The 26,261-nt window shown below is 38.5% G+C and overlaps 1 protein-coding gene across 1 annotated transcript in view; it reads left to right on the top strand.

Annotated features, from left to right (window-relative positions):
* Positions 1–25,098, top strand: part of LIPK (lipase family member K) — a 42,041-nt gene extending 16,943 nt beyond the window's left edge. Inside the window, exons 2-10 of the mRNA XM_061402727.1 lie at positions 6,129–6,244; positions 7,163–7,277; positions 9,270–9,468; positions 12,089–12,198; positions 13,104–13,240; positions 16,555–16,701; positions 17,197–17,268; positions 19,859–19,930; positions 23,170–25,098. Coding sequence (XP_061258711.1) covers positions 6,140–6,244; positions 7,163–7,277; positions 9,270–9,468; positions 12,089–12,198; positions 13,104–13,240; positions 16,555–16,701; positions 17,197–17,268; positions 19,859–19,930; positions 23,170–23,403 — 1,191 coding nt within the window. The 5' untranslated portion in view covers positions 6,129–6,139 and the 3' untranslated portion in view covers positions 23,404–25,098. The remainder of the gene's footprint in view (positions 1–6,128; positions 6,245–7,162; positions 7,278–9,269; positions 9,469–12,088; positions 12,199–13,103; positions 13,241–16,554; positions 16,702–17,196; positions 17,269–19,858; positions 19,931–23,169) is intronic.
* The last annotated feature ends 1,163 nt before the right edge of the window (positions 25,099–26,261 follow it).

Consider the following 26,261-nt stretch of genomic DNA (forward strand, 5'->3'; position numbering starts at 1 on the left):
TAACTAGTTCTACTCCCTGTAGTCATAGATCTGAGATCAAGTTCTCATGGCCTCCACACCCTCCAAAGCACAGATCTAGAATTTTAACTTAAAAATTTTCACAAAGCACTCAGGACTCATTATTGGCTTTATTTTACCATTGAGCTGACTGAGATTCATCAAAGAACCATCCAGAGAAACTGACCTTTGTGTGCTTTCAGAACCAAAGCTTGCTTAGAGCTACCTGTGGAGTCTTTATACCTGTATAATCTGGCTAACTTTCACTTCCATTTCTGCAACATCATTAAGGGTTCGAGTGGGGATTCATTGAAAATGCTGTCCAAGCATCAGCATAATCCCTGGTTACTTGTTTGCTTGATAAGCTGACATGACTATAACTGAACAATGAGAAAAACAGAATAAAATTCTTCACTATTTCCTTTGTTGAGTAATTGTTATTCTTGGTTTCATCATCAATGTATCTGTCAGTGCAAAATGCATGGCTTATGAGAACTACCTGTATAACCCACATGCATTTGACTTAAAATAGTTAAGGCCAATATGAAGCGGAAAATACACCAACAATTTTTTGGAAGTCTCATAGTACTTCCTGGGGCTATAACAAGAAAGAGAGAGAGAAAGTGATCATTAGAGAAAGGAGATTTTGAACATTAGAGGAAAGTCTTACCATTCTTGGTGTTATCATTTTTAAAACCACTTTCATTAAGTCTCTCATCACAGTCATGGGGGGCATCTGCCTACAGGAAAGTTTTCAAAGATGAGGTTCCAGTTTTTGGTTACTTGCATTGTTTTAGCCTCCCCTTCATCACAGTGTATGTGTTAGTGCTAATTGCTCAGTCATGTCCAACTCTTTGTGACCCCATGGACCCTGCCAGGCTCCTCTGTCGATGGAATTCTCCAGGCAAGAATACTGGAGAGGGTAGCCATTCCCTTGTCATCAGAGTGTACAATGAAGAGAATGAGAAAAAATATCAAACAAGCATTTCCTAAGGTTTTCCCTGGAAAATTTGGGTCAAGTTATGTTTAACTGATGTCATTCAAATGATAAAATTCTAAGAGCAAATAAGACTATGGAAAAATAAAAAGTTAAACAGAATCTTGGTTGTAGAACCATACTGAGTCTTAATTATGATATTTTAAGTTAAGACTCTCCAACAATCATGTACATAGCTTATATATATGTATATACAAATATAGAGTCTAAAAACATACATTTATGTCTATATATTATAACATTTTCCATGAGTTGATTTTAAAAATACCATTTTGCTATTAAAATGGAAGTCACTTTTACAGCAAAGCAACATAAATGCTTTAGAGTAATAAATCAATATAATCTATACAGATTATATTATCTACATATAAAATATAAATTGTATTCATATAACATGAAAATAATAAATATAATCTATATTGATTTAGCCTGGGTTCTTGAGGCTAAAGGTTTTATGTTTAAAGATTAAAAGTTCCCTGGAATTTACAATGTCTTCTGTCTTCTTAGTCAAACATTATGTCTTCTCTCTTCTTAGTTCTACATGGAATCAGCAGGAGGTCAATGTACAACACATTCATGAGGAAGCTATCCTAGAAACGGGTCAAAGAAATTAGAGGATTGTTGCAGTATCACTAAGGAGGAGTAAATAAGGTAGATTTACCCAACAATTACACTAAATATTGTGAGACTCAGATTACACAGAGCAGGTAAACACATGCCCAGAAAGCACATGTAAGCACAGCCCTGGTGAGAAGTACTTGCAGAAAGGTTGTTTGGTTAGGACCTGCTACTTCTTATAAACATATAACACAAAGACACCTGTTGCCTGGGTGTATCACCCTCCCATACCCAGATCCAACACAGAGGAGAACAAAACAAAGGCAGCCAAATGGGCCTTCCTCCAGTCGTGGCTGCAAAATACAGTCTGTCATGACTAATTCATTCTTGTACACAGCTAGGGCTCTTCTAAGCAGCACACAGCCCTCTTCCTGCATCACTACAAGCCCCACAAAGTCTCCAGTCTGCCCATTTCAGAAGAGTGTCCAATCTCCTCTAATTCTAATTCTCCTCCTAATTCTAATTTAGGAACCCCAGTCACTTGCCAGTGATCGCAACTCAGAGGCCTCAAGTATCAACCACTCAGCAGAGACTGGAGCATCTAAATAGTCAATGTCTTGAGAGAAAAGACTAATTTTTTAAATTGTCCTACTACCTTCCTGTAGGGGCTTCGCTGATCACTTGGTGGTAAAGAATCTACCTGCAAGGCAGGAGACACGAGAGACAGGAGTTTGATTCCTGGGTCTGGAAGATCCCCTGGAGGAGCAAATGGAAACCCATTCTAGTATTTCTGCCTGGAAAAAATCCTGTGGACAAGGGAGATTGGCAGGCTACAATCCATGGGGTCACAAAGAGTCAGACAAAACTGAGTGACTAAGCACACAAATTCCCATAAGATACAGTCATGAATTAAGGACACAATGAACTCTCAAAACTTAGTGTCAGAAAGAGAGGACCAATTCAGTGGGGTAAGATGAAAGCATACAAGTGATACAAAATAGTGAGTCAATTTGGAATAGTCTTTAAGATTAAATGACAAGTACTCATTCTTTCTTTCACCCATCTATATATTTGGCAAACATTTATAGGCACTGTTGACTAAAAGATATATTCACACACTAAAAGTTGAGAGTTATTATATGCTTTATTCAGTGGACATACTGAAGACTTCAAGCCCTGGAGGTAGCATCTCAAGTAATCCTGAGAAAACTTCTCCAAGTAGGCAAGGGGGTAGTTGGAACACATAGGAGTTTCTCAACAAAAGGTAGGTGGTAGGAACACAAGATTATTGTTAATAAAAGAAAACTAGATATCTCAGGTTAAGGAATGTAGTGCTTCTCTGTGTATGGAAAGATGTCAGAATATGGGCTTACTGAAATCATTCCTTTGATATATACCTCAGCTGTCTGGGACCAGTATCCTGGGTTTTCACAACCTGAGTTTCCTCAGGGCTCACTGTAGGGAGTGGCCACAGTCTGATGCCTGCTAGAAGGCAGGTGTTTTTAATTTCCTTCCTTAGTTCCCACGGGGCTCACTGCTGAAGGGCTGCAATCACTGATGACTCTGACATCCTTTGTTTACTAATATGGCAGGCAATATTTGACTTCTCAGAACCTTCATGCTAGGTCTCAAAGAGGCAGATATGAGAACAAAACTTTTTCTTTTCTCAAGGAATCCAGTCTGTTTTTCACATGTGGAAATACACATGAATCACTTGAAATGAGGGTTTTAAATGCAGGAGCCTAGCTATATACCCATAGGTTCTCATCTGGTTTGGCTGGGGTGGGTTCCAAAAGTCTTCATTGTTTTAACAGTAATTTTGATGTCTGTGATCCACGGCCACATGTAATACTAAGCAGGCACATAGCAGAGGGTCCTAGTAAGTCTATTCTGAATTGTCTTGGTCTCAGAAGGCCTCAGCTTGCAGCTGCTTGAAGCTGGATTTTGGTTTCCAACCAGAAACTGAAGTCAGGCCGTGGCAGTGAGAGCTTTAAATCCTAGCCACTAGACCAGAATCAGCAACAAGGCCTGGTCCTTCTCTTTGCAAAAATGAATTCCCACGAAGATATGGAAAGTAGTGAAACACGTTAAGTGCTTATTAGAAGGAAAAGGCTACATGTGTACAGACAAACACATGGGCTCCAAGAGAGTCATGCCCTCGTGGTAGTTGAATCACTTATATGGGGCGTTTTTTCCCTGGGTTTTCTTTAGCCAATTATCTTGCTTTGCCTGGTTCTGCGTCCGTATTTATATATCTCAGGCTCTTCCCATGTGTGTGCACCCCTCTCTTAGCCAAAGTGGAGTCTAGTGAAGAGGGCTATGGGTAGGTGACATCACTCCCCGTTTGATCTCCAAGGGGCCTTTCTGCACATGCATAGTCGGGAAAGTCTCCTTGATCTTGAGAATGAGAAATATGTGATGCCTTATCTGGACAGGGCTCAATTCCTTCTCCTGTTCATCTTGGAGCATCTGTCCACAGGGGACAAACTCCAGCTGCTCAGCCTGGGGCCCATATATCTCCTAACTCAGACAGAAAGGTTAAGAGCCTAATGATTCACATTTCCTTTAGAATTAAGCCACCAGAGTTTAGACCTTGGCTCCATCCCTATATGTCTGACCTCAGGCAAACAACTTGACCTCAACACCAGGTTTCATTTGAAATACAGTTGTAATAACATTTCTTAACCCTTGGGTTTATTTTAAAAAGAAAATGAGATCATCACAATCACGTCTGACACCTTACTTGGCACATAATAGGTGTTCAAAACAAGTTATATTAGCTACAATAATTATCACTGTTGGTGGTGGCATTATTACTCTACCATATTGTAGTGTTTTACCAGAATTTGGCTCTATTAATCAATATTTGTTGTATATAAATATATTAACACAAACCTACATATGTATTATGTGAGCTTCCCAGGTGACACTAGTGGTAAAGATCCGCCTGTCAATGCAGGAGATTCAGTAGACTTTGCTTCGATCCCTGGGTCGGGAAGGTCCCCTGGAGGAGAAGGTGGCAACCCACTCCAGTATCTTGCCTGGAGAACGTCATGGAGAGAGGAGGCTGGTGGGAGACAGTCCCTGGGGTTGCAAAGAGTCAGACACGACTGAGCGACTAAGCACACACGTACCACATACATAATCCATATATTATTAATCATATTAATTATAGTATAGATTCAAAACGCCAATACTTTGGCCACCTGATGCAAAGAACTGACTCACTGGAAAAGACCCTGATGCTGGGAAAGATTGAAGGCGGGAAGAGAAGGAGATGACATAGGATGAAATAGTTGGATGGCATCACCGACTCAGTGGACACAAGTTTGAGTAAACTTCAGGAGTTGGTGATGTATAGGGAGGCCTGGCATGCTGAAGTCCATGGAGTCGCAAAGACTTGGACACGACTGAGTGACTGAACTGAACTGAACTGATATACTCAACAAAGATTATGACTTTGACAAATCCAAGAAAGGAGTTCATGAAATTTTCTGTAACAGAATAGTGAAGGCATAGTCTGAAAAATCCTTCCATTTCTTACAGAGTGAGACTTGTCATCATCATTGAGACTTTCATTTTATATACTGGTTAATGGGAGATCACCTGCAAAATGCCCCCCTCTGTTACTTTTGCAGTCATTATTTGTTTTTTCAACTTAAGTAGTTTAAAAGCCAAATGAGGAATATACTTCATCTCATAATTTTCACAATTTTCTATTTGAAAGACAGCTTCTTTCTTATGATAAAGTAATATTGGAGAAAATTTAGAAATGGCGAGTCCTTTAAAAATGAGAAAAAATTTACTGTCTATATATAACCATAATTAAAATTTGATGCTTAGTCCTTTCTCTCTCTTTATAGTTTGTTATATCACTGAGATCAAAATGTATGCACAAATTGCATTATTTTGCCCTTAGTTTTATATAATAGGAATTCACATATCATGCAAAAAGATAATATTTGGGTGTTGAATAATTCCATTCTTCCTCCCCCATAATTTATTTTATCACTCTCTTATTTTAGGAAATTAAGATAAACAATAAGGTAAATTTTACAGATGATGCTTTCATATTTTTTTTCTTTTGGATAAACTCTTGGAATTAGAATTATAGAGTAAGGTGTATAAATATTTTTAACTTTCCAATATGTGCTAACACATTTCTTTCCATTAAGGTTGTGTCAATATTCGCTTCCACCATCAGAAGAAGAGTACTAATTTATCTGATAACTAGAGATATTAAATGTGCTTTGATTCATATGTTTGTCCTTTGATTTTTCTGTGAATTATATATACATTTCCTTCTTTTGTTCAATTATCTATTGTAGATTTAATTGATATTGGTTTTACTTTTTCTTCTTTCCTTCCTTTCTTCTTTCTTTCTTTTCTTACTAAAAAGTCACCAGTTCAGATTTTTCATGGCATGAATCTTGAATAATTAAGTATATTATTTGTTAGGACACCACCTGGAAGGATCTTTCCACTCCCTCCAACAGTAGTCTTATAGAAAGTTTACACAGAATTTCACTTTTAGAATTCTCTTTGATGACAAATATATTAATATTTCCTTTTACAGGTAGATTCCAAATGTGGCAGCTTTTAGCAGCAACATGCTGGATGCTTCTTCTTGGACCTGTATTCGGTTATCACAAGAAAGGATGCACCACAAATCCTGAAGCTAATATGAATATTGTAAGTCCTTCACTAAGGAAAAATATTTAAGATAAGACAATTATTAAGCTATTGTCATTTTAGGGGCTTTCCTGCTGTCATTTTAGATATGACTGGTATGCTTGTCTAGTTTTTAAAAATTCTAAATTGACTAAATCTGTGTTTCCAACCTTTGTTCCTTGGCGTCGTTGACTAAACAAAGAACTGCAAAACCTGACTCAATTTGGGGCGGTAAGGCTCCCTCTGCTGGTGGCTTGAGCTACCATCTCATTGTGGTTTCCTGAAGAGAAAGTTCACAAATGCCTGTTGATGATCTTTTTAGAGAATCCTTGGGCTCTTCTGAGGTTTTTTATAGAGCAGTTTCTCTGATTTACGAACTACATTTACGTACATTTTAAGTTTAGTAAGCCAGATTTGGTTTGGGCTGCTTATAAACAAAAATATCTTAACAGGCAGAAATTCATATCAGAAGGGGACTAGAACAAAGTGGAATGAAATAGATTTATGCAAACAACAAAAACAAACAAACAAAAAGACCAGTCACAAATGCTTACGATATGCTTCATTCCAATGGAAAACATATTTCTTGTATACACTGTGTACCATCATGTCCCCACCCATACCCATTTGTATTAGAACTTTAAGAATGGAACTATCAATGACATAATTTTTCAAAAAAAAACATTTACAGAGTGAACCTGAGTGCCTTAATAATACCATGCCAAGAAAACTACCATGTATGATTACCACCTTACCTTACCAACACCTTGGCATACATCTTCCTTTTAAAACCCTCCTCAAATCATCCTGATTTTCCTGCTGTATTCTGTTCCAAAACATAGATAACAGTAGATTGTGACTTAAAGTATTATATTGCAATGTGGGTAAAAATCTAGGCATTATATCATGAAGGTATACATGTTCCTTTCCCCTTTTTAGAGCCAGATTATTTCCTACTGGGGCTATCCTTATGAAATATATGACGTTGTCACAGAAGATGGTTATATCCTCGGAACTTACAGGATTCCTCATGGAAGAGGATGTCCAAAAACAGGTAGGATTTATTTCATTATGAGAGGAATTATGCCTAAGGGGAGATTCCTGGATGTGCTGATAGCAGCAGGACAGCTGTGATTCTAAAACAGAGCCTATTCTCTTCTGTTCCTCCTTCTAGTGGAGGAAAATCATCACCATCACCTCCACTCTTCCATTTCATTTATATAATGCTGGAGTTTTTAAATCATTGCAGCATGCACTATTCAGTCTTTCCTTTTCTCCATCATTTTGCCCTCTTTCACAACAAACACGGAAACAAAAGAAAATGTGGTCTTATTCTAGGAATACTCACTTTCCAGCTTAAAAACCAGAACTCTAGGGTCATGTTGGTGCTTTCTCCCCTCACTTTCTATATCCAGCCAATCACCAAGACCTACCAATTTTGCCTTCTAAATGTCTCTCTAATCTGAAAACTCTCAGTTTCAACGTCACTCAAGTCCAGGCTTAGACACCATTATCGTTGACAATATCAGTTATCTTTTAAGCTACTGCAATAGCTTTCTAACTGCTTTTATTCCATTTGTAATTAGTTCTGTACACAAGTCATTTGGATTTTATTTTTTACAGTAAACCTGACCCTATTAGTTCTATACTTGATTGTAATTAAAGAGCTATTCCTAGCTCCCTACAATACAGGTTAGTATCTGAGAGAAGACAGGATCCACTTGGCAAGAATTGTTTGCTTCTTTTCTCATTTCTTAGCGCCTTTTATTCTTTGGAGCTTTGTATAAACAAACTTTTCAATATTAGAAGGGTTATTTGTCAGAAGATTTAAAAAAAATGTACGCAATCTAGATGGAACGGTGTTGCTCACTTTATAGAACTGACCATTCCCTAAAATAACTCCATTACCTTTGGAAATACTCGTGAGAACTTTTCTTGCCCAAACTTTTACCTTGTCAGTTCTGCCAGGTAGATGCCAAAAAGCATGGAAGGAAAGCTGTCTCTACAATGAGAAGCTGCCTGAAGGCTCAGATTAGAGATGAGCTATGGGTTGTGACTGCACTTTGGTGGTATTTTAGCAGAATTAGTAACACCTCTTCCTTCTGTCTTTTTCTCAAAAGGCGGATTAATGGATATAGATTTTGGTCCTTGCTTCCAGATAGTTGAGGCTCTCTGAGACTCCAGTCTCGCCTACTCAATCTCAGGAAGCTGGTCGAGCCCCAAAGGGGACCTGTGGGAAAGCCTTGTGGTACCAACACAGCATCATAAACCATTTATAAAAGACAGAAATATCCAAGTCACTTCTCTTGCTCTTCTCGATGTTTTCAGCACCACTTCCCCATTTCCTTCTTCTTTTCTCTTTCTTTAGTCAAATTGTTCCCATTCTACATTTTGAGCAGAATTTTTATATCAAATGAAGAATTTTACCTTGTGCACATTTCACTTAAGACCTTGCACTTCACCTTCTGACAATGCAAATTAACTAGCATAGTACCTGGCATTCAGTGAAATAGTCAACAAATGGCATTTTTATTGTCTTTGTTCTTATCTTAGAAAAATACTAGCTTTGTAATCAGATGCTTTTTGAGAAATAAAATGTCATTAATGTGAATAATTATAGAGCAGGTAATTATTGTGGCTGAACAAAATTATGTGTATTTTAATTCTAATTTAATTCTTATAACTACACCATAAGATAGCATTTTTTATTATCCCCCATTACAAAATAAGTTAACTAAGGCACAAAGAGGTTGATGCATAGCAGAAGAAATTTTTGAAGCAGGGCACTCTGACTCCAATAGCTATTTAACAATTCAATGCATTGGACATAATCCCAGTTTTACAGAGAGAAAAACAAGACATGGAGAAGATAAATAACTTAACCAGCTTCAGAAGTAGTTCAAAATCCTAAAACCTAGACTTGCCTGGAGGTGTCAAATTTCCTTTCTTAACCTTTCTTTTGTATTACAGGGAGTCAGAAGAGAGAATTTTCTTGTAGGCACCAAGGAAGTTCAGATAAAAAATTCTCATTGTCTGTGTTTTGCAGCTCCAAAGCCTGTTGTGTATTTGCAACATGGCTTAGTTGCATCTGCCAGTAATTGGATTTGCAATCTGCCCAACAACAGCTTGGCTTTCCTTCTGGCAGATGTTGGTTATGATGTGTGGCTGGGGAATAGCCGGGGAAATACTTGGTCCAGAAAACACCTGAAATTTTCACCCAAATCACCAGAATACTGGGCCTTCAGGTAAGAAGAACACTACTAATGACTAAAGTGTGTACCTTGCTCTTTTATATAGATAACTACCTACCGGGGTCCAGCCCCGGTTGGATCTAGGGATTTCCTCTGGAGAACGGCATTGGTGATTAGAATAGCAAAGCAGAGAGATTAGAGGCTCATTATAACTGGTTTATGCGGAAAATCAATATAACCTGTGACATCAGGTTTGCTCTGACCATGCAGGCCGCAGGCGCCCTCTCGAATCGCTGAAGGTGCCCCCACCTTAGGCACCTTCTCGAGTGGGTCTTAGAAGCCCAGGCAAGTAAGTGGTCCCAGAGGACCCCCACGCTCCAATTAAATGTCATGAAGGAAGAACAGAAAAGAAAAGGAGAGAAAAAGAAACAAGAAAGAACAACACGGGGAGACCAAGCTTTGAGCAAGGCTCATAGCTTTATTTTCAAAGGGAGCTTATATACCTTAAGTTGTGCATACAGGATAATAGGGAGTGTGAAATCGTGCAAAGTCAGCAGTCTTTGATCCTTATTGAGACCAGGCTTTCTTTTCCGCAAACTTATCATATACAAATGGTTTAGGTGATTTACATCATCTTCTGGCCAGAAGGCCTGTTAACATTTTATGACTCTGATAAAGGTTTGTCAACCATAAGACTTATTTTCTCTAAGAGTAATTATTTTAAAGTTTGGCGCCATCCTCCGAAGGTGTTAGATAAAGTTGCATTCCTATAGGACAGAGGTGCAGTGGGTTTACAACAAGGAAAGGATTTTCTATTTTTCTATGTACCAATTATATTAATTAATACACTTCCAAGGATACAATACAGGGGATGTGGAAACTTGGTAGCAAGTATTGGCTCAACAATGAAATCTTCTACTAGTTCTAACAATTTCTAACTCTCCGAGAGGCTCTATACTATTTGAATATCTTAAGCTTCCAATGCCTCTCATGGTTGGGAGACTGTAAACAATCGTATGTGTAGCTGTAGGAGTCCAGGTAAACCTGTCAGGCAAATTAGAGAGCCATCTGAGGGATTTGGATTGAAACACTCCTATTATGCCCAGGAGGCTAATTAGCTAGAGCTGTAAGTTGATTTCCTTCAGAGAAAAGGTGGTCGGGGATAGCCCCCCGTGACTGTCAGAAGAGTTGGTGAAAGTTATGAAGCAGTAAAACAGGCAGACTCTGGTTTTGGGGTAGATGCTCAGGCAGGCCCAGAGGGGCACCCCTTGAGTTCTGGCTTGCCTTGCCCACCAGAACTCGCCCACACGACCTTGTCATGGGTGGGGACTCCCGCGCTGACTCCCGGCAACTACCCTTTTGAATTTTCCCTTTTTGTCCAACTGCACGTTGTGGAATCCGCAAGATGGAAATAAACATACCTTCTTCTACCCAGGTTTTCTTCACAAGCTCGAAAGAAATGCCATTATTATTGCACTGATAGTTGTTTTAAACACTCCACTTGGCCTGTGTGTATGTAAAGTATATAAGAAAGAAAAAAAATCAAAATGCAAATTCCAGGACTATCACATTGTCAATGCGCAGTCCAGAAATTTACATGGTATGTGTAATGAAGAGGAATAATGACGCTGATCAAGACATGGGAACAGAGACAATGTTCTGGTTGAAAATCGTGAGAACCAGACATTCGTGTTAAGTCAAAATGAGCCAAGCACTTGAGCAGAGATGACACTCCAGTGTTTATTCACCGAGGAGTGAAGGAACTCTGTCCTCCATAGACTGAGGGTGCTGAAATCTCTCCATGCAGCTAACCTGCCAGCAGCAGTCCCTGGGGGTGCTGTCTGCCTTAGAAGTCAGGCCAGCTGAGTCACAGAAACAAACCTGGCATTTGTAGAGAAGCTGAGAACCATGCTTTGAAGGTCACTGACGTTGCTTGTTCCTTGACCTCACTCCCGCCTTATTCCTGGAAGCCGTTTGTCAATCCCTAAGTCCACATCCCAATCCAGTTGTGTCACGGCACCATTGCAAACAGCATCACAATTCCCAGGATGAATGTTCTCCTGACCACACGCAGAAGAGAAAGCCCCTGAGGCCTCTTCCCTGAAATGTTGATTCAGTCTGTCTGGGCTGAGGTCTGCAAGTCTCTTCACTTTTTCTGTTTGTAAAATAAGTATCCCAGGTAATTTTTCTTTCCAAAGGAGTTTGGTAAATCTGCTATAGAATTCCGTGAAAAGCCTCTGTAGATTGGGTAAAAAAGCCCCCGATGCTGGGAAAGATCAAAGGCAAAAGGAGAAGGGGGCAGCAGAGGATGAGATGGTTAGATAGCATCACTAACTCAATGGACAGAAATCTGAGCAAACTCTGGGAGACAGTAGAGAACAGAGGGGCCTGACATGCTGTAGACCAAGGGGTCACCAAGACATGGCTTAGCAACCAAACAACTGCAACAACTCTGTAGGATCTGTAAGTCAGATTTTTCAGTTTCTTAACACAAAGTTACTCTTGGATCAAGACGAGATCCTCAGAAGATGCCTGACATCATATATTGATTCTAGTCTTATATTTAACTAAGCATCTAGATTTGCAACACATATTTTTAAGTATTACAAGCCTAACAATGAGATGGATTTTTTTCTAATGCCGTTTTGTTTTGCTTTGTTTTTTCCTTTGGCAGTTTGGATGAGATGGCTAAATATGACCTTCCAGCCACAATCAATTTTATCATAGAGAAAACCAGACAAGAGCAACTCTACTACGTGGGCCACTCCCAAGGCACCACCATTGGTGTGTTTGGGGCAGATGTGATCTGAGGGTGTCAGGAGATTTTCTTCATTCTCATGAAAGGGGTCAGAATTTCTTCCCTCTGTGCAGTCTCTAGCTTGGGAAATTTGAGTTGGAAAAATATCACGTCTGGCTGTCTTTCTGAAGAGTAAATAAAGTGAGGATGACTAAGGGATTTTCCTGCCCCCTCAGGACTAAAGTTGGAGATTAATGGATAAGACTGTAAGAAAGTCAATTATTTATTTCTTCATTTGTGTACTCAACAAACACTTGCCAGACACTGGGTTAGATAACAGGAAATCAAAGATAAATATGGTATACATCTTTCCCTTGAAGAGCTCACAGTCTAGTAAGGGAAACAAAAAGAAAGCAGAAAATTACAAATTTCAGTGATCACATGCCACAATCAATGTGACTTTGAGTTAGGTCCCAGTGGGTGCTAGGGTAGGCTAGATGTGGATGGGCCACATTGGCAGTTCCACAAGGCTCTCCATTCTCTTCTCTGTTGTCTTTTCAGCTGGAGACCTTGACAATGCTAACAGCATTTACACCAGACATTTGAGAGCATTATCATCCATATTTATAAATGGCTGAACTTACAAATCCTTTCTAATGGTGATAATGCCATTAGAAACTCTATGTATATATAAAATCTAACCTTTGAAAGAATTTTAATCCTTTCTGTAATATTCTCTGTAAGTAGATTTGCATCCTTCAGAAACAGGAAACCCACTTTATTCTTAATTAGCCAGTTTCATCTTTGGAAATTTAAAAATCCTTGCCCCCAGATTATGCTTACTCTGAGTGTCTTTATGTTCTTTTTTAATATATCTGCTTTTACTATCACTTAAAGTGAGTTAAGTAAGAATTGTTCTAAATCCATGAATTAGTATTTTCTTTCCTTTCAGCTTTCATAGCATTCTCCACTAATCCAGAGCTGGCTAAAAGGATTAAGATATTTTTTGCATTGGCTCCAGTCACCACCTTGAAATACACCCAAAGTCCTATGAAAAAATTAACAAATCTTTCCAGAAAAGTAGTCAAGGTATGTGACAACTTTTCCCCAGGTTTCAGTCTGTAGTAACTAAAACTAGCTCTATGTCTACTGATTTCAAGAAAAGACAACTTGAGACATAAAGTTTTACCAAGTGGATCAGTGGTAAAGAGCCCGCCTACAATGCTGAAGACTCAGGTTCGATCCCTAGGTCAGGAAGATCCTCTGAAGAAGGAAATGGCTAACCCCACCAGTATTCTTGCCTGGAGAATTCCATGGACAGAGGAGCCCAGCAGGCTACAGTCCTTGGGGTCACACAGAGTCTGACACAACTGAGCATCTAGAAAGAATAAAATAGATGCTTGAGGTACACATGTAGGTTTACTGATGATGTACAATTTTGCCAATTGAGTTCAAGATGCTCACTCTGATACCATTCTACTCTACTGTCTTCATTTTTTATTTAGAGGCTTCTCTCTCACGTGATTCCTCAATCACAGATATAGCAAAAGCTGATTTGATTGATGGGCTGATTAATTGGTTTAATTTGTTGTTGTTCAGTTGCTCGATCATGTTCAACTCTTTGCGAACCCGTGGACTGCAGTATGCCAGGCTTCCCTGTTCTTCACCATCTTCTGGAGTTTTCTCAAACCATGTCCATTGAGTCAGTGATGCCATCCAATCATCTCATCCTCTGTCATCCCTTTTTCCTCCTGCCCTCAATCTTCCCCAGCATCAGGGTCTTTTCTAATGAATCAGCTCTTCACATCAGGTGGCCAAAGTATTGGAGCTTCAGCTTCAGCATCAGTCCTTCCAATGAATATTCAGGGTTTATTTCCTTTAGATTTGATCTCCTTGCAGTCCAGGGGACTCTCAAGAGTCTTCTTCAGCACCATAGTTCAAAAGCATCAGTGGTTTAATTTAGTAGGTTAAATTTCTCTCCCGTGCCCCCTAGTGTATCAAGGACAGCATAATGTAGTATTTCAGACTGTATGGAGTCTGATGGCATGAATTTGAATCCTAGGTAGCTGGGTGAATTTGGTCAAGACCTTAATTCTAGGAAATATTTTATTCATCTATCGAGTGAGGATAATAGTAGTCTCTACTCGTAGGGCTTCTCTGAAGATTAAGTGAGCACATATATATAAATCTTTTACACATTGTTAGCCTTTAATAAGTTCCAGCTATTGTTATTGTGGTCATGATTTCCATAGAACACTATAAGTCCAAAGTTGCCCACACTTCGTCAACTCTGTTTGTCAACTCCTCAAAACATAGGCAGTATCCTAGACCTCAGATGATTTCTGCTAGCTGCCAGCTAACTAAATGATTATTTGCTCAATGGAGAGAATTGTTCTATGTGAGTTCATGTGTTTTCCTGTTACATAGTAATATGGGCTTCTCCTGTGACAGACAGAAGGTGATTAGACTGTTTAGTGATTTCAGTGAAAGCATATGAAAGTGAAAGAATTTTTATAGAAGCCAGGAGTTCTGATTGGTGAGAGATAAGCAAATTATCCCAAGGTGATTTAATTCCATACCTATACAACCAAGAAAGACCGTAGCAGCAAAATTACGATAACAATGTGAAAAATGCTCACAGATCCCTCATAGTACATGGGCATCTTTCACCACAGATATTTCAGTCCAACCCAGTCCTACATTATCAGGCAAACAGCACCAGACTTCTTGTTAAATTATTTCAGCATTCCCACAAAGTTAAGAGATATTTTGAGATGGTAGGATCTTCACATTCTCAATTTGCACAACTCTGCTTCAGCTTTCAATATGTCTTGATCTACCTATAGTGTAGTGCAGTTCAATTCAATTTTGTAAGAAAAGATGATCTAGGAGCTGCTGTTTCAAAAGCATGGCACCAGGAAACAGCTATGCCTATAAAGCTACTTTTCAGCCAATCGGCATGACTGAAAATTGGGGTACATGTGTGAATGGTGGAAGACTTGACCAAGAAGAGAATAATGGACAGTTCATAGAAAGCAGCTATGTCATGTTAAAGAGTTTTGTTCTGTTGGTGATGGGAAGTCACTGAAGAATGTTGAACAGAGAAATGGATTGATCAGTTTTGTAGTTTTAGAAATATTACCCATAAGATGCTTTAACTCCAATAGAGAAACTACCACATGTGACTAACTCACTAATTCCTAATAGAAATTCCCGCAAAATCATGATAGATCAAAGACACTGACAGACAAACTCAGAGAAAATGTTTCTAGTCATTGGAATCACAGAAGACTTCCTGGATGGCATTTCTGAGTTTGGGCTAAAGGACAAGATTTCAATTTACAATGTCTTGTAAAAAGTCTTTCCAAACTAAGAGGGAAGTCTGAGTACCATTGAAGGGGTGAAGCACAAGCCATGGGAAATCACATGTAATTGACTTCATTTAGCTTTAAATTTGTGAAAGCCATGAGAAATAATATTGGAAATGTATGAATAGATTCTGTAGGAAATGTAGGAATATTGGAAATGTGGGTTTAAATGCCAAGTTAAGAAGCTTGGGTTATATTAGATATATGGTGGGTGATCATGGAAGGTATTTACACAAAGGAATGGCATGCATAACACTCTTTTTTGAAAAATTCTCTTGGGGACCAAATGGAAGTGAATGAGAGTAAAAGATATAAGAAGGGCAAAAGATGAAGGAATGGTTATAGAAATTATTGTTACACTTCAGTTGAGAAACCGAGCCAGGGTTGTGCAAAAAGAAGACAAAATTTATAAGATTTGACAATGAAATGATAGGCATGGTATCAACTTTTAGAGAGTTAAGATTTTTGTTTTTGTTTTTGTTTTGTCTTTTCCTCTCCTATTAGCCAAACGTTGGTCTTCCGGTTTTTCTCATCAATAGTTGCTTTGTAAATAGTTCTAATTTTAGAGTGCCTGTGGGGAAGATGAGCTTAGGGTCTTCCTACTTTACCACCTTGCCTACTTTGCACTAGATGTATTTTAAATGTCATTTATTATCTACACAGAAATTATTAGTGCACATTTATTTTCTATTTTCTAGTTGAGGAAATCCAGAATAATAGAAAACTAAATATGAGACAGAGTTTAGAATCAAACCAAGATATCACTTACCCCAAAGCCTTACCAATTTCCTATGGAGACTAGTATTTTAGGGGAATGCTCCAAAAAACACTTCAACTAAAGGATCTTGGAAGAAAAAGCTTCAAGAGGTGAGTTGGGAGGACTATAAAGACAAAATTTAATGGGCTTTTTGGTTTCACTGAGGACTAGTACCGAGCGGATGTCACCCATGTCCAGTGCTTGACTGATTTACCACTCGTTTTCCACTTGACATTTACATCCATGAAAGTTGATGATGTCTTAAATCGATCTTGCAGGTATTATTCGGTGACAAGATGTTCTCTCCTCACACATTTTTTGAACAATTCATTGCCACCAAGGTATGCAACCGGAAGATATTTCGTCGTATTTGCAGCAACTTTATATTTACTTTGAGCGGATTTGATCCAAAAAACTTAAACATGGTACGTGTAAGTAGTCAGATCCAGGAAAGCAATTGTTTTGTTGGACAGAGATAAGGAGAGTTCATTCTTAATTGCATGGAAACCACATTTCAAAGGTTTTTTGTCTCCTGGAATGCAACTAGCATGTTCTTGGCTTCCAACCCAAGCTGAGAGTTCATCTGCTTGAGTAGGAGGATTTGAGGCTTCATTAAATATCTCTTGACTATATTCTTGGACCTGGAAAGAAAAAGCGCATTGCCTTTTGTCTTTGACCACAGGATGTCCTCTTTGGGCTTTACACAGATACTGCCCTAGGCAGGAGAATAGAGGTGAGGGAAGAGAAAATTCTTAAAGATGGGCTTCTTTGCTTAGTTTGTCTTCAGAGGATGTGGTACATATTTGTTCTGAGAGAGAGAGATTGGGTCAGGTGAGAGAGGGAAAGAAAATACTCAAATTCACTTGTGGTGTGATTTCATGATTAGCCTTCAGGTAAGAAATAATCTTTTTACTTTGCAGAGTCGCTTAGATGTTTATTTTGCACAGAGCTCCGCCGGAACATCTGTTCAGACCATGCTTCACTGGGCCCAGGTATGTACTCCCACTTCCTGATGTAACACACACGTATCTCTGCAAGATCCTCGAGCAGCACGTCTGGAGAGCTCACCCTGTGGGTTATACCAGTGCCAGGTAGATGTTTCCGGAATCAGATCAACTCATGTCGATTTGTTTTCCTCTCATCTATTCTCCAGGTCCTCTGCGTATTCCTAGATATTCTGACCGAATTCTGATCTTCAGATTACTCCTAATTGTCTTATCTAGGAAAAGTTTGTGTTTCTTCTTTCGGGAAATCATTCAGTCTAACAGAGCTATACATAACATGATAAATGCTATTCTAGAAAGATCTTTTTACCCTCCAACAGGGATATGGGCGATTTCAGAGTGTGGAAATACTGCTTAATTTAGAGGAAATTAAATGTTAGAGAGGGTTTAAAGTGGATTAAGGGTTTCTGTTTTTACTCTCCATTTAAGTTTTTTGTGTGTGTTACTATATTTCTCAGTATTTGGCAAGCTCAGCGATGTCAAATTCAGTTGGTATAGCTTTCTAAGCCACGTAGGTCTGAGTGTGTGTATGTGTGTGTGCACATGTACAAGTGGGGGAGGTTTAATATTTAATATTTAATTAAATATCTTAATTTTAAAATACTTTAGAAAGTTGAATAAGAATCTGAAATCCCTAGGAATCTGAATTTTAACCTACACCCTGATAAATTTCTCCCATGCTTTAAAGTTGACAATCACTGCTATAGATAATCTTAAATACTAGTTGAAGATTTCTGAAATTCTTTGAAGAGTTCCACCCTCAAGAGATAAGCGTTCAAGTTCCAAAAGGAAGACAGATATTCCAGATTTAGGGCTTCTTACTGGTGAGGAGACAGGTAGACTCTGAAAGGCATAGTTTTCCAGATAATACAACTTCGATTCCATATTCATTGAGCACTTACAATGTGTTCTTATTGTCCAGATATATATCTCATTGTCTGTTATGAATTCTCCTAACAATCTTTCAATGAAGCCATTGATATTCCCCACTCTAAAAATGTCATAGCCAATCCTTACCCCTCACAGTTGACTCTTCTTAAAGCTATCTCTTCTCCTTTGATAGAAAGTTCTCTTGAGAATAGAAATAAGTGAGTGGGGTGGGGAGATAAAATATTTGGTTATAAGTTACATAGACAGCTAAAGCAAGGATGAAGATAATGACATGATGGTAACAATATCAATAAAAAGAGTGATTTCTTGACCGTTCCTAGGTGCCACATGCTTTGCGTACATTGAAGAATGCTATTGTCATTTCCATTGCACAGATGAGAAAACAGGTTTAGAGAAGATGCATATACAGCCTGGATCACAGATTTAATAATCCATTAAGCCTGGATTGAAACTAGGTCTGTTTGATGCTAGAACCCAAGTTCCTAACTATTTGGTACATTCTATTGCCTCTCATTGCTGAAAATCTACAGAATTTCAACCACAGCAGACTACTGCCTCTGTGAATATAAATCACAATGGGAAACATTTCAAACAAAAAAATTAAGTCAGTTCATGTGAAAAAAATCAAGTTAAAGGGAAAAAAACCTTTGGAGTAGTCTGAAAATAATTTAACGAAGTGCTTGAGGTAAATGTAAAAATTATGCCTCTTCAATCCAAATGGGTGACAAATAACCAGAAAAAGGAACCCCTAGAAGTGTTAATATTTCTATATTAATATCTGAAGTCTAAAATTTAAAATAAGAAAAGGGCACACACAGGGTCTCAGACACTCAGCCTATAGCCATGTTACTGACGACATGGCAGGCTGTTTGGCCATATAGACAGGAGAGAGACAGACACTATCCCTCAGAAAGCCTTGAAGATGTACTTTGAGTGAGCATTTCTTTCAAAGGTAGCAAAAATGTTTAAGATTAAGGAATATAGTCATAATATCCTAGACTGTCTGATAAGATAACAAAGTATAAAGTGTAATAATAGTAGCAGTCATTTTTTAATGTATAGCTAGTGCCTTTTAAAAAATATTAAAACTCTTGAAGCCAAGATGTTTAAGAATCAATGTATCATCTTTAAAAACATGTCTATGTACACAGCATAGAATTTATTTAAAGGCATCACTGCTCAAAGATTTTCATTGGAAAAGTATGCTGCTAAGTCACATTAGTCGTGTCCGACTCTGTGTGACCCCATAGACGGCAGCCCACCAGGCTCCCCCGTCCCTGGGATTCTCCAGGCAAGAACACTGGAGTGGGTTGCCATTTCCTTCTCCAATGCATGAAAGTGAAAAGTGAAAGGGAAGTCGTTCAGTCGTGTCCGACTCTTAGCGACCCCATGGACTACCTACCAGGCTCCTCCGTCCATGGGATTTCCCAGGCAAGAGTGCTGGAGTGGGATGTCATTGCCTTCTCCCTGGAAAAGTATAAAAGGGAAGAAAAGATAGTTCCATGAATTTGCATCAATTTTTATCATTTTTATTATTTCACTTATTAAACTTTGACTTTTAGCTCATGTGCTAAAGCGTGGGATATTATGTCAATCCTTTTTGTATATTTTTTGCTTACTGTCTTTACATGTATGTTGTTTTTGTATATCATTTTAACATGTTTATTATTTGTATTTTTTTTTATAGGCTGTTAATTCTGGTCGGTTCCAAGCTTTTGATTGGGGAAACCCTGATCAGAACATGAAGCACTTCCACCAGGTACAATAACAATAATCACCAATTGCATACTGCAAATGAAATTTGTAAAAATAGTATCTACTCATCAAGCACCTACTCACTATGCTCCATTCACTATGCCAGATACTTTGTATAGATCAGATGCTATTTGGGGGGATCTTACCACTTGCCATATCATTGTTTTTGATTCTTAGCATGACCTCCCCAGATAAATATTAGGTTAGGTAAATTGTCTCTATTTTTCCAGAAGCTCAGAGAGGTTAGGTGAATTGTCAGAAATTATTTAGCTAATAAAGAACCAGAATACCACCCAAGGTTCCTGGATCAAAAGTCCTTTCTTCTGTTACACTTACTCCTTCTCAAAAAAATAGAAACTCTCAGCACTTAAGACCATATTTTTAAAGAAAGAATTAAAGATGCGCAATTTTATTTCTAAAGCGTATTCTCTGGCTTCTTATCCATCCTTCATAAATGAACCTGATAAAACGAACTAACATTATCCTAATAAGTTTTTGGATGTCATTTACTGCTCATTCAAAAACAATTATGAATTATTAAAGGTATTACAGACAGGATTATCACCTTTAGAAAAAAGCAATGCTATTTGCCAGATAATGATATGTCCATGTATATCTTGACATTATATATGAAAACTTTCCTTTGTGAAAAAATTTCATATTAAAGTGAATAGGCATTGTTGTTAATTTTTCCAGTATTTAAGGAAATCCAATGATGGCTTTAGCTTCTGGCTAATAGACTGAGCTCAAATTAAACAAGTAGGCAACAAAGATACATGGATTTTTTTCAAATCCGGCATGTGGAAATCTGGAGTTTTTTTAAAGCAATTTCACTGTTACCATAATAACTATGATAGTGAAAATGCATAACTTCAAGTAGTGTGAAAAATCTGATTTTCTCCTAAACTGCTATAGTTGTATGTGTGTGGAGAGGTGTGTGCCCACACACACAAACTCACACACTGTGTCAGAGTGCTATTTACTCTTGTGATTAACAACTCCTTTTACTAGCAAGAGTATGTAGCTGCTTTAGGAAAAGCTTTTTAGATGATGGCCTTACCCTATAAGGCCATCAAATACCTACTTGGATAAAAGCTGAATCACAGGTATTAACTCCATCATTGTGCTCACAGATTCTATCAAAATACATGGCAGTTCAGGTTCAATTATGGATCTTTTGCTTGGAACTTTAGGGAGGAAAAGAAAACTTAAACTGTAAACAATATATAAGTTTTTTTTAAAATTTTATTTTATTTTTAAACTTTACAAATTGTATTAGTTTGGCCAAATATCAAAATGAATCCGCCACAGGTATACATGTGTTCCCCCTCCTGAACCCTCCTCCCTCCTCCCTCCCCATACCATCCCTCTGGGTCGTCCCAGTGTACTAGCCCCAAGCATCCAGTATCGTGCATCGAACCTGGACTGGCAACTCATTTCTTACATGATATTTTACATGTTTCAATGCCATTCTCCCAAATCTTCCCACCCTCTCCCTCTCCCACAGAGTCCATAAGACTGTTCTATACATCAGTGTCTCTAAACACCAATACAGTATACTAACGCATATATATGGAATTTAGAAAGATGGTAACAATAACCCGGTGTACGAGACAGCAAAAGAGACACTGATGTATAAGTTTTAACAATTAATAACCTTTGTCACAACTATAAGTAATATCATCATAAGTTAGACAGGTGTAATTACCAATATAATCACCAAACCTGTATTACTTAAAAAAAAAGTGAAAAAAGAAAAATTCTGAGCCAAAAGCCACCACATTTCATTTGGATCCTGATCTGGATGTTCATTTTTGTTTTGACATCTTCTGGGCTTCCCAGCTCTTTCTGAGTAGGGTATTAAATTACTGCAGTAAATGTATTCTGATTTCAGGAGCTCCTCAGACCCACTTGTGCCTTAAAGCTTGCTAATATTCTTGCTTCCTCTGTGCTGTGTTGCTTTTCTATTCTTTATCTCGCTCTATCCTTGCATTTGAATATTTATACCTTGTATTATTCTACTGAGAACACTACCAAGTCAGGAAAAGCAAGCGTCTTCTTTCATCAATTGCACTTGGCATTGAGTGCACCAGGCTGTCCTTAGCCCACCATTCCCTTGCCTGCAGTACTCATTAGTGCTAATCTTCACTGATTTCCTTCTTTGCCCTTAACATTGTCTTTTCATGGCTACACATTCCTATTTACCGCTTGCTTCTAAGCCCAGATCCAAGGTCTCCCAGTATTACAAGGGACTTACACTTAAGATATTTGCTAATGCAAAGACCCATCTACTGACGGTGACATGTGGAATGGCTACACCAACGCTCTGCCTGGGGATCCCTCATGGTGCAGTTACCGAGTCAGGGGTCTCCCCAGGCACATTTCTAGTCTTAGAAACCTCTTCCTGGCCAAAGTTAGTGTTTTCTAAGGATTTATAAGTTGGTCTATGTAACCTTTTCTTCTTAGTCTTTCTGCTGAAATTACCTATGGTGCATTAATCGCCTTTGGCTACTATAAAAAAATCCCATAGACTGAGTGGCTTAAACAACAGAAATATGTTTTTAACAGTCCTGGAAGCTGGAAGTCTGAGAGCAGGAGTGCCAGCATGGTCAGGTTCTAGTGAGGGCTTTCTTACTGGATTACAGACAGCCACCTTCTCCATGCATGTCCACATAGCCTTTCCTCTTTGTGTCTGGTTGCAGAAAGAGGTCTCTCTCTCTCTCTTTATCACTTCCCCTTCTATAAGGCCACCAATCCTGTTGGATTAGGATCCAAATCTTATGACCTCATTTAACCTTAATTACTTCCTAAAAGTCTTTTCTCTAAATACAATCACCTTGGGTTAAGGTTTCAACATATGAATTTGCGGGGAACATAATTTAGTTCATAGAATATGTAGGTCTTTACAATGCAAGTAGTAAAAATCACTCTATTTTACATTTTATAAAAATATGGTTTGGTTTTACTGAAATAAGAAGTATAATGATAAACTCACAATAGCCAGGAATACACACAATCATCAGGCTCTCTCTTTCTCCCTGTCACTCTCTCTCAATTCTGCTTGCATATGCTGCTTGCATTTTCAGACTATTTCTAAGATAGTAGTACAATGGTGAATGTATGTACATAATATACAGTAACATTTAGAACATACAGAACTTGCTTAACAACTGATAATTGATGTTCCTTCTATAATATGATTTTCTGTGAAAACTATTTTTCTCTCTCTTCAATTTTATTTAGCTTACACCTCCTCTATACAACGTTTCTAATATGGAAGTTCCAACAGCAGTGTGGAGTGGTGGACAGGACTACGTGGCTGATCTCAAAGATGTTGAGAATTTACTCCCTACAATTCCCAAGCTCATTTATTACAAGTCAATTCCACACTACAATCATGTGGATTTTTACCTTGGACAGGATGCACCCCTTGAAATTTACCAAGACCTAATTAGAATGATGGAGGAATGGTTGTAAAATTAAATACACTTTCCTTTCTCTAAGGAAGTGGATTTTAGTCATAAGAATGTGGTACACTGACTCTAAGGTAACCCCTCCAATAATCTGTGGTCCACCCAGGAACCACAAATTTATGTAATCCTTTCCCGTCGAGTGCGGGAGGGACCTGAGACTTGCTTCTAGACAGGAGAATTGGCAAAGGTGATGGGATGTCATCCCCTAATTGCAGTCTACTATATAAGAATCCATTTTAGCAAACTGGAGCAAGAGATTCTCCTTGTTGGCTTAATAAGGCAAACAAATGTGGGAAGGAACCGTGTGTGGCTTCTAGGATCTGCAGGTGGCCTCCAGCTGATAACCTGCAAAGAATTGGGACTCTCAGTCATATATGAGAAAATGAATTCTGCCAAAACCTGAATGAGCTTGGGAGGCCACTGTTTGCTAGTTTGGCCTCTTGTTGAGAAAACGGTCTGTCTAACACCTGGATTGCAGCTTGAGAACCAGTGAGACCTGGAGCAGAGGACTTAACTATCCCATACCTGAACTACTGACCCACAGAAAGTGAGATAATAAATACTGTTTTAAATCACTAAATTTGTGGTCATTTGCTATCAGCAGTGGCAAACTACTACTGTTATTATTAATAATGAATTATTATTATTACCATTATCATTATTTTTTTCTTCAGTTAAACGCTCGAGAAATCCTGTTTCTTATTTCATTATTTTTCTCTGTCTTATTTTTCTTCTCATGATGAACTGAGTTGAATATTTCTTGTTATGCAGATCTGCTAGCAATTCATTCTCGCAGTGTGATACCACATTCTCTTGTTGTGGTAAGGACACTTAGCGTAAGATTTACCCTCTTACTATGTTTTTAAGTGTATTTTTAAGTGGGTCACCTACCCAGGGGTGTGGGTTTTGACTATACTACGTCTTCACTCCTCTTTCCTGTCTTGTTGTTCCTCTTTTTATATCTTTCAGTTCAGTTCAGTTCAGTCGCTCAATTGTGTCCAACTGTTTGTGACCCCATGTATTTTCTGGTAGTGCTCAGATCATTCTCATCGATAGTTGCTTTGTAAATAGTTGTAATTTTGATGTGCCCATAGGAGGAGAGGAACTCAGTTCTCCCTACTCTGCTATCTTGATCACTTTCCCTACACCATTTTTTTAAATCTGTTTATTTTGCATTGGAGTATAACCAATGAACAGTGTTGTGACGATTTCAGGTGAACAGCAAAGGGACTCAGCCATACATATACATGTATCGCTTCTCCCCCAGACTCCCCTCACATCCCAGCTACCACATAACATTGACCAGAGCTCCCTGTGCTACACAATATGTCCTTGTTGGTTATCCATTTTAATTATAGCAGTGGGTACACAACATTACATCTCTTAATCAGGTAGGATTTTCTTGTTTTTATTCCTACATCTTAAAAAAATATTCTATCTTAATTTATAATTTATTTTCAGTAGGAGCCTCAAGGTACATCACCACCATTCTCATCAGTCATATCAATTTAATATTTTTGGTTTGAATTACATGTTCAGGAATCTGAACTAACAACTTCCAGAGGGGAGAACATTTTAATATGGAACCATTTTTCAGTTCCACTATAAAGCTTCTGTGCATAGGACTTGGGGAGTCAGAATCTCCTTGGTGACATCAAGTCTTTGTAATCCTTACCAGTTATTAATATAAAAATTTTACCATGCACCTCTTGTGGTTTCTTGGTGGCTCAGTTGATGAAGAATCTTCCTGCAATGCAGGAGCCCTGGATTTGATCCCTGGGTTAGGAAGATCCCCTGAAGAAGAGAACAGCTACCCACTCCAGTATTTTGGCCTGGAAAATTGCGTGGACTGTACAGTCCATGGGGCCACAAAGAGTTGGACATGACTGAGAGCTTTTCACACACACACACACACACACACACACACACACGATATTTATTTAGCACTTGTTAGCTTATTTGGCATTTATCAAAGGCATAGCCAAAGATGTCTATTCCTGTCCCTGTTTCTGTGATCCAGTACTATGCTTATCTTATTTTAAGGAAGACCATTGATGCTCAGAAGACTTAAATACTAACTCAGACAAATATTTAAGAATAACAGTCAAATCTGGATCTTGAGTGCAGAGTTATTGAAATCCAAATTCTAGCTCTTGATACTTCCTGGTATTGTTCCCTAAAGATGTAGATGAGGAAATCCAATACAGATTGTCCTGGTCAGGGAAGGTCCTGCTTATTAGAGAATTTCTGAGGCTTTGTACAGTGGGTAAGGGCAGAATTTAATACACATTTTTACTTAAGAGAGAAGTCTATAAAGTAAACAGGGGGCTTCCCTGGTGCTCAGTGGTAAAAAACCTGTCTGCCAGTGCAGGAGACATGGGTTCAATCCCGGATCAGGGAAGATCCTAGATGCTATGGAGCAGCTAAACCCACGCACCACAACTATTGAGCCTGTGCTCTGGAGCCCAGGAGCCACAACTACTGAAGCCTGCACACACTAGAGTTCATGCTGTGCAACTGGAGAAGCCACACCATGAGCACCAGAGAGTAGCCCCCACTCCCTGCAACTAAAGAAAAGAGCAATGAGGACACAGCATGCATTTATTTATTTAAATAAAATTTAAGATTAAACAGGGAGACTAAAGCAAAATCACCAGAGAACAGAAAGGGAGTGGCTGAACCAGAAACAAGGACAGGGTATAAGATGGGTAATAGAGCAGGAGTGTGGGTGACTAAATGAAACAGGCTACCCAGGTTCTGAGTCAAAATTAGGTTGGCAGAGAGCAAAGCCAGATCTGGCAGCCTGGTTGGTATTTATCTGCCAATGTGTTGATAGGTGTGTTCTGATAGTTTTTCCTTCTG

Source organism: Bos javanicus, chromosome 26 (genome assembly GCF_032452875.1).
Source record: "Bos javanicus breed banteng chromosome 26, ARS-OSU_banteng_1.0, whole genome shotgun sequence".
NCBI lineage: Eukaryota > Metazoa > Chordata > Mammalia > Artiodactyla > Bovidae > Bos > Bos javanicus.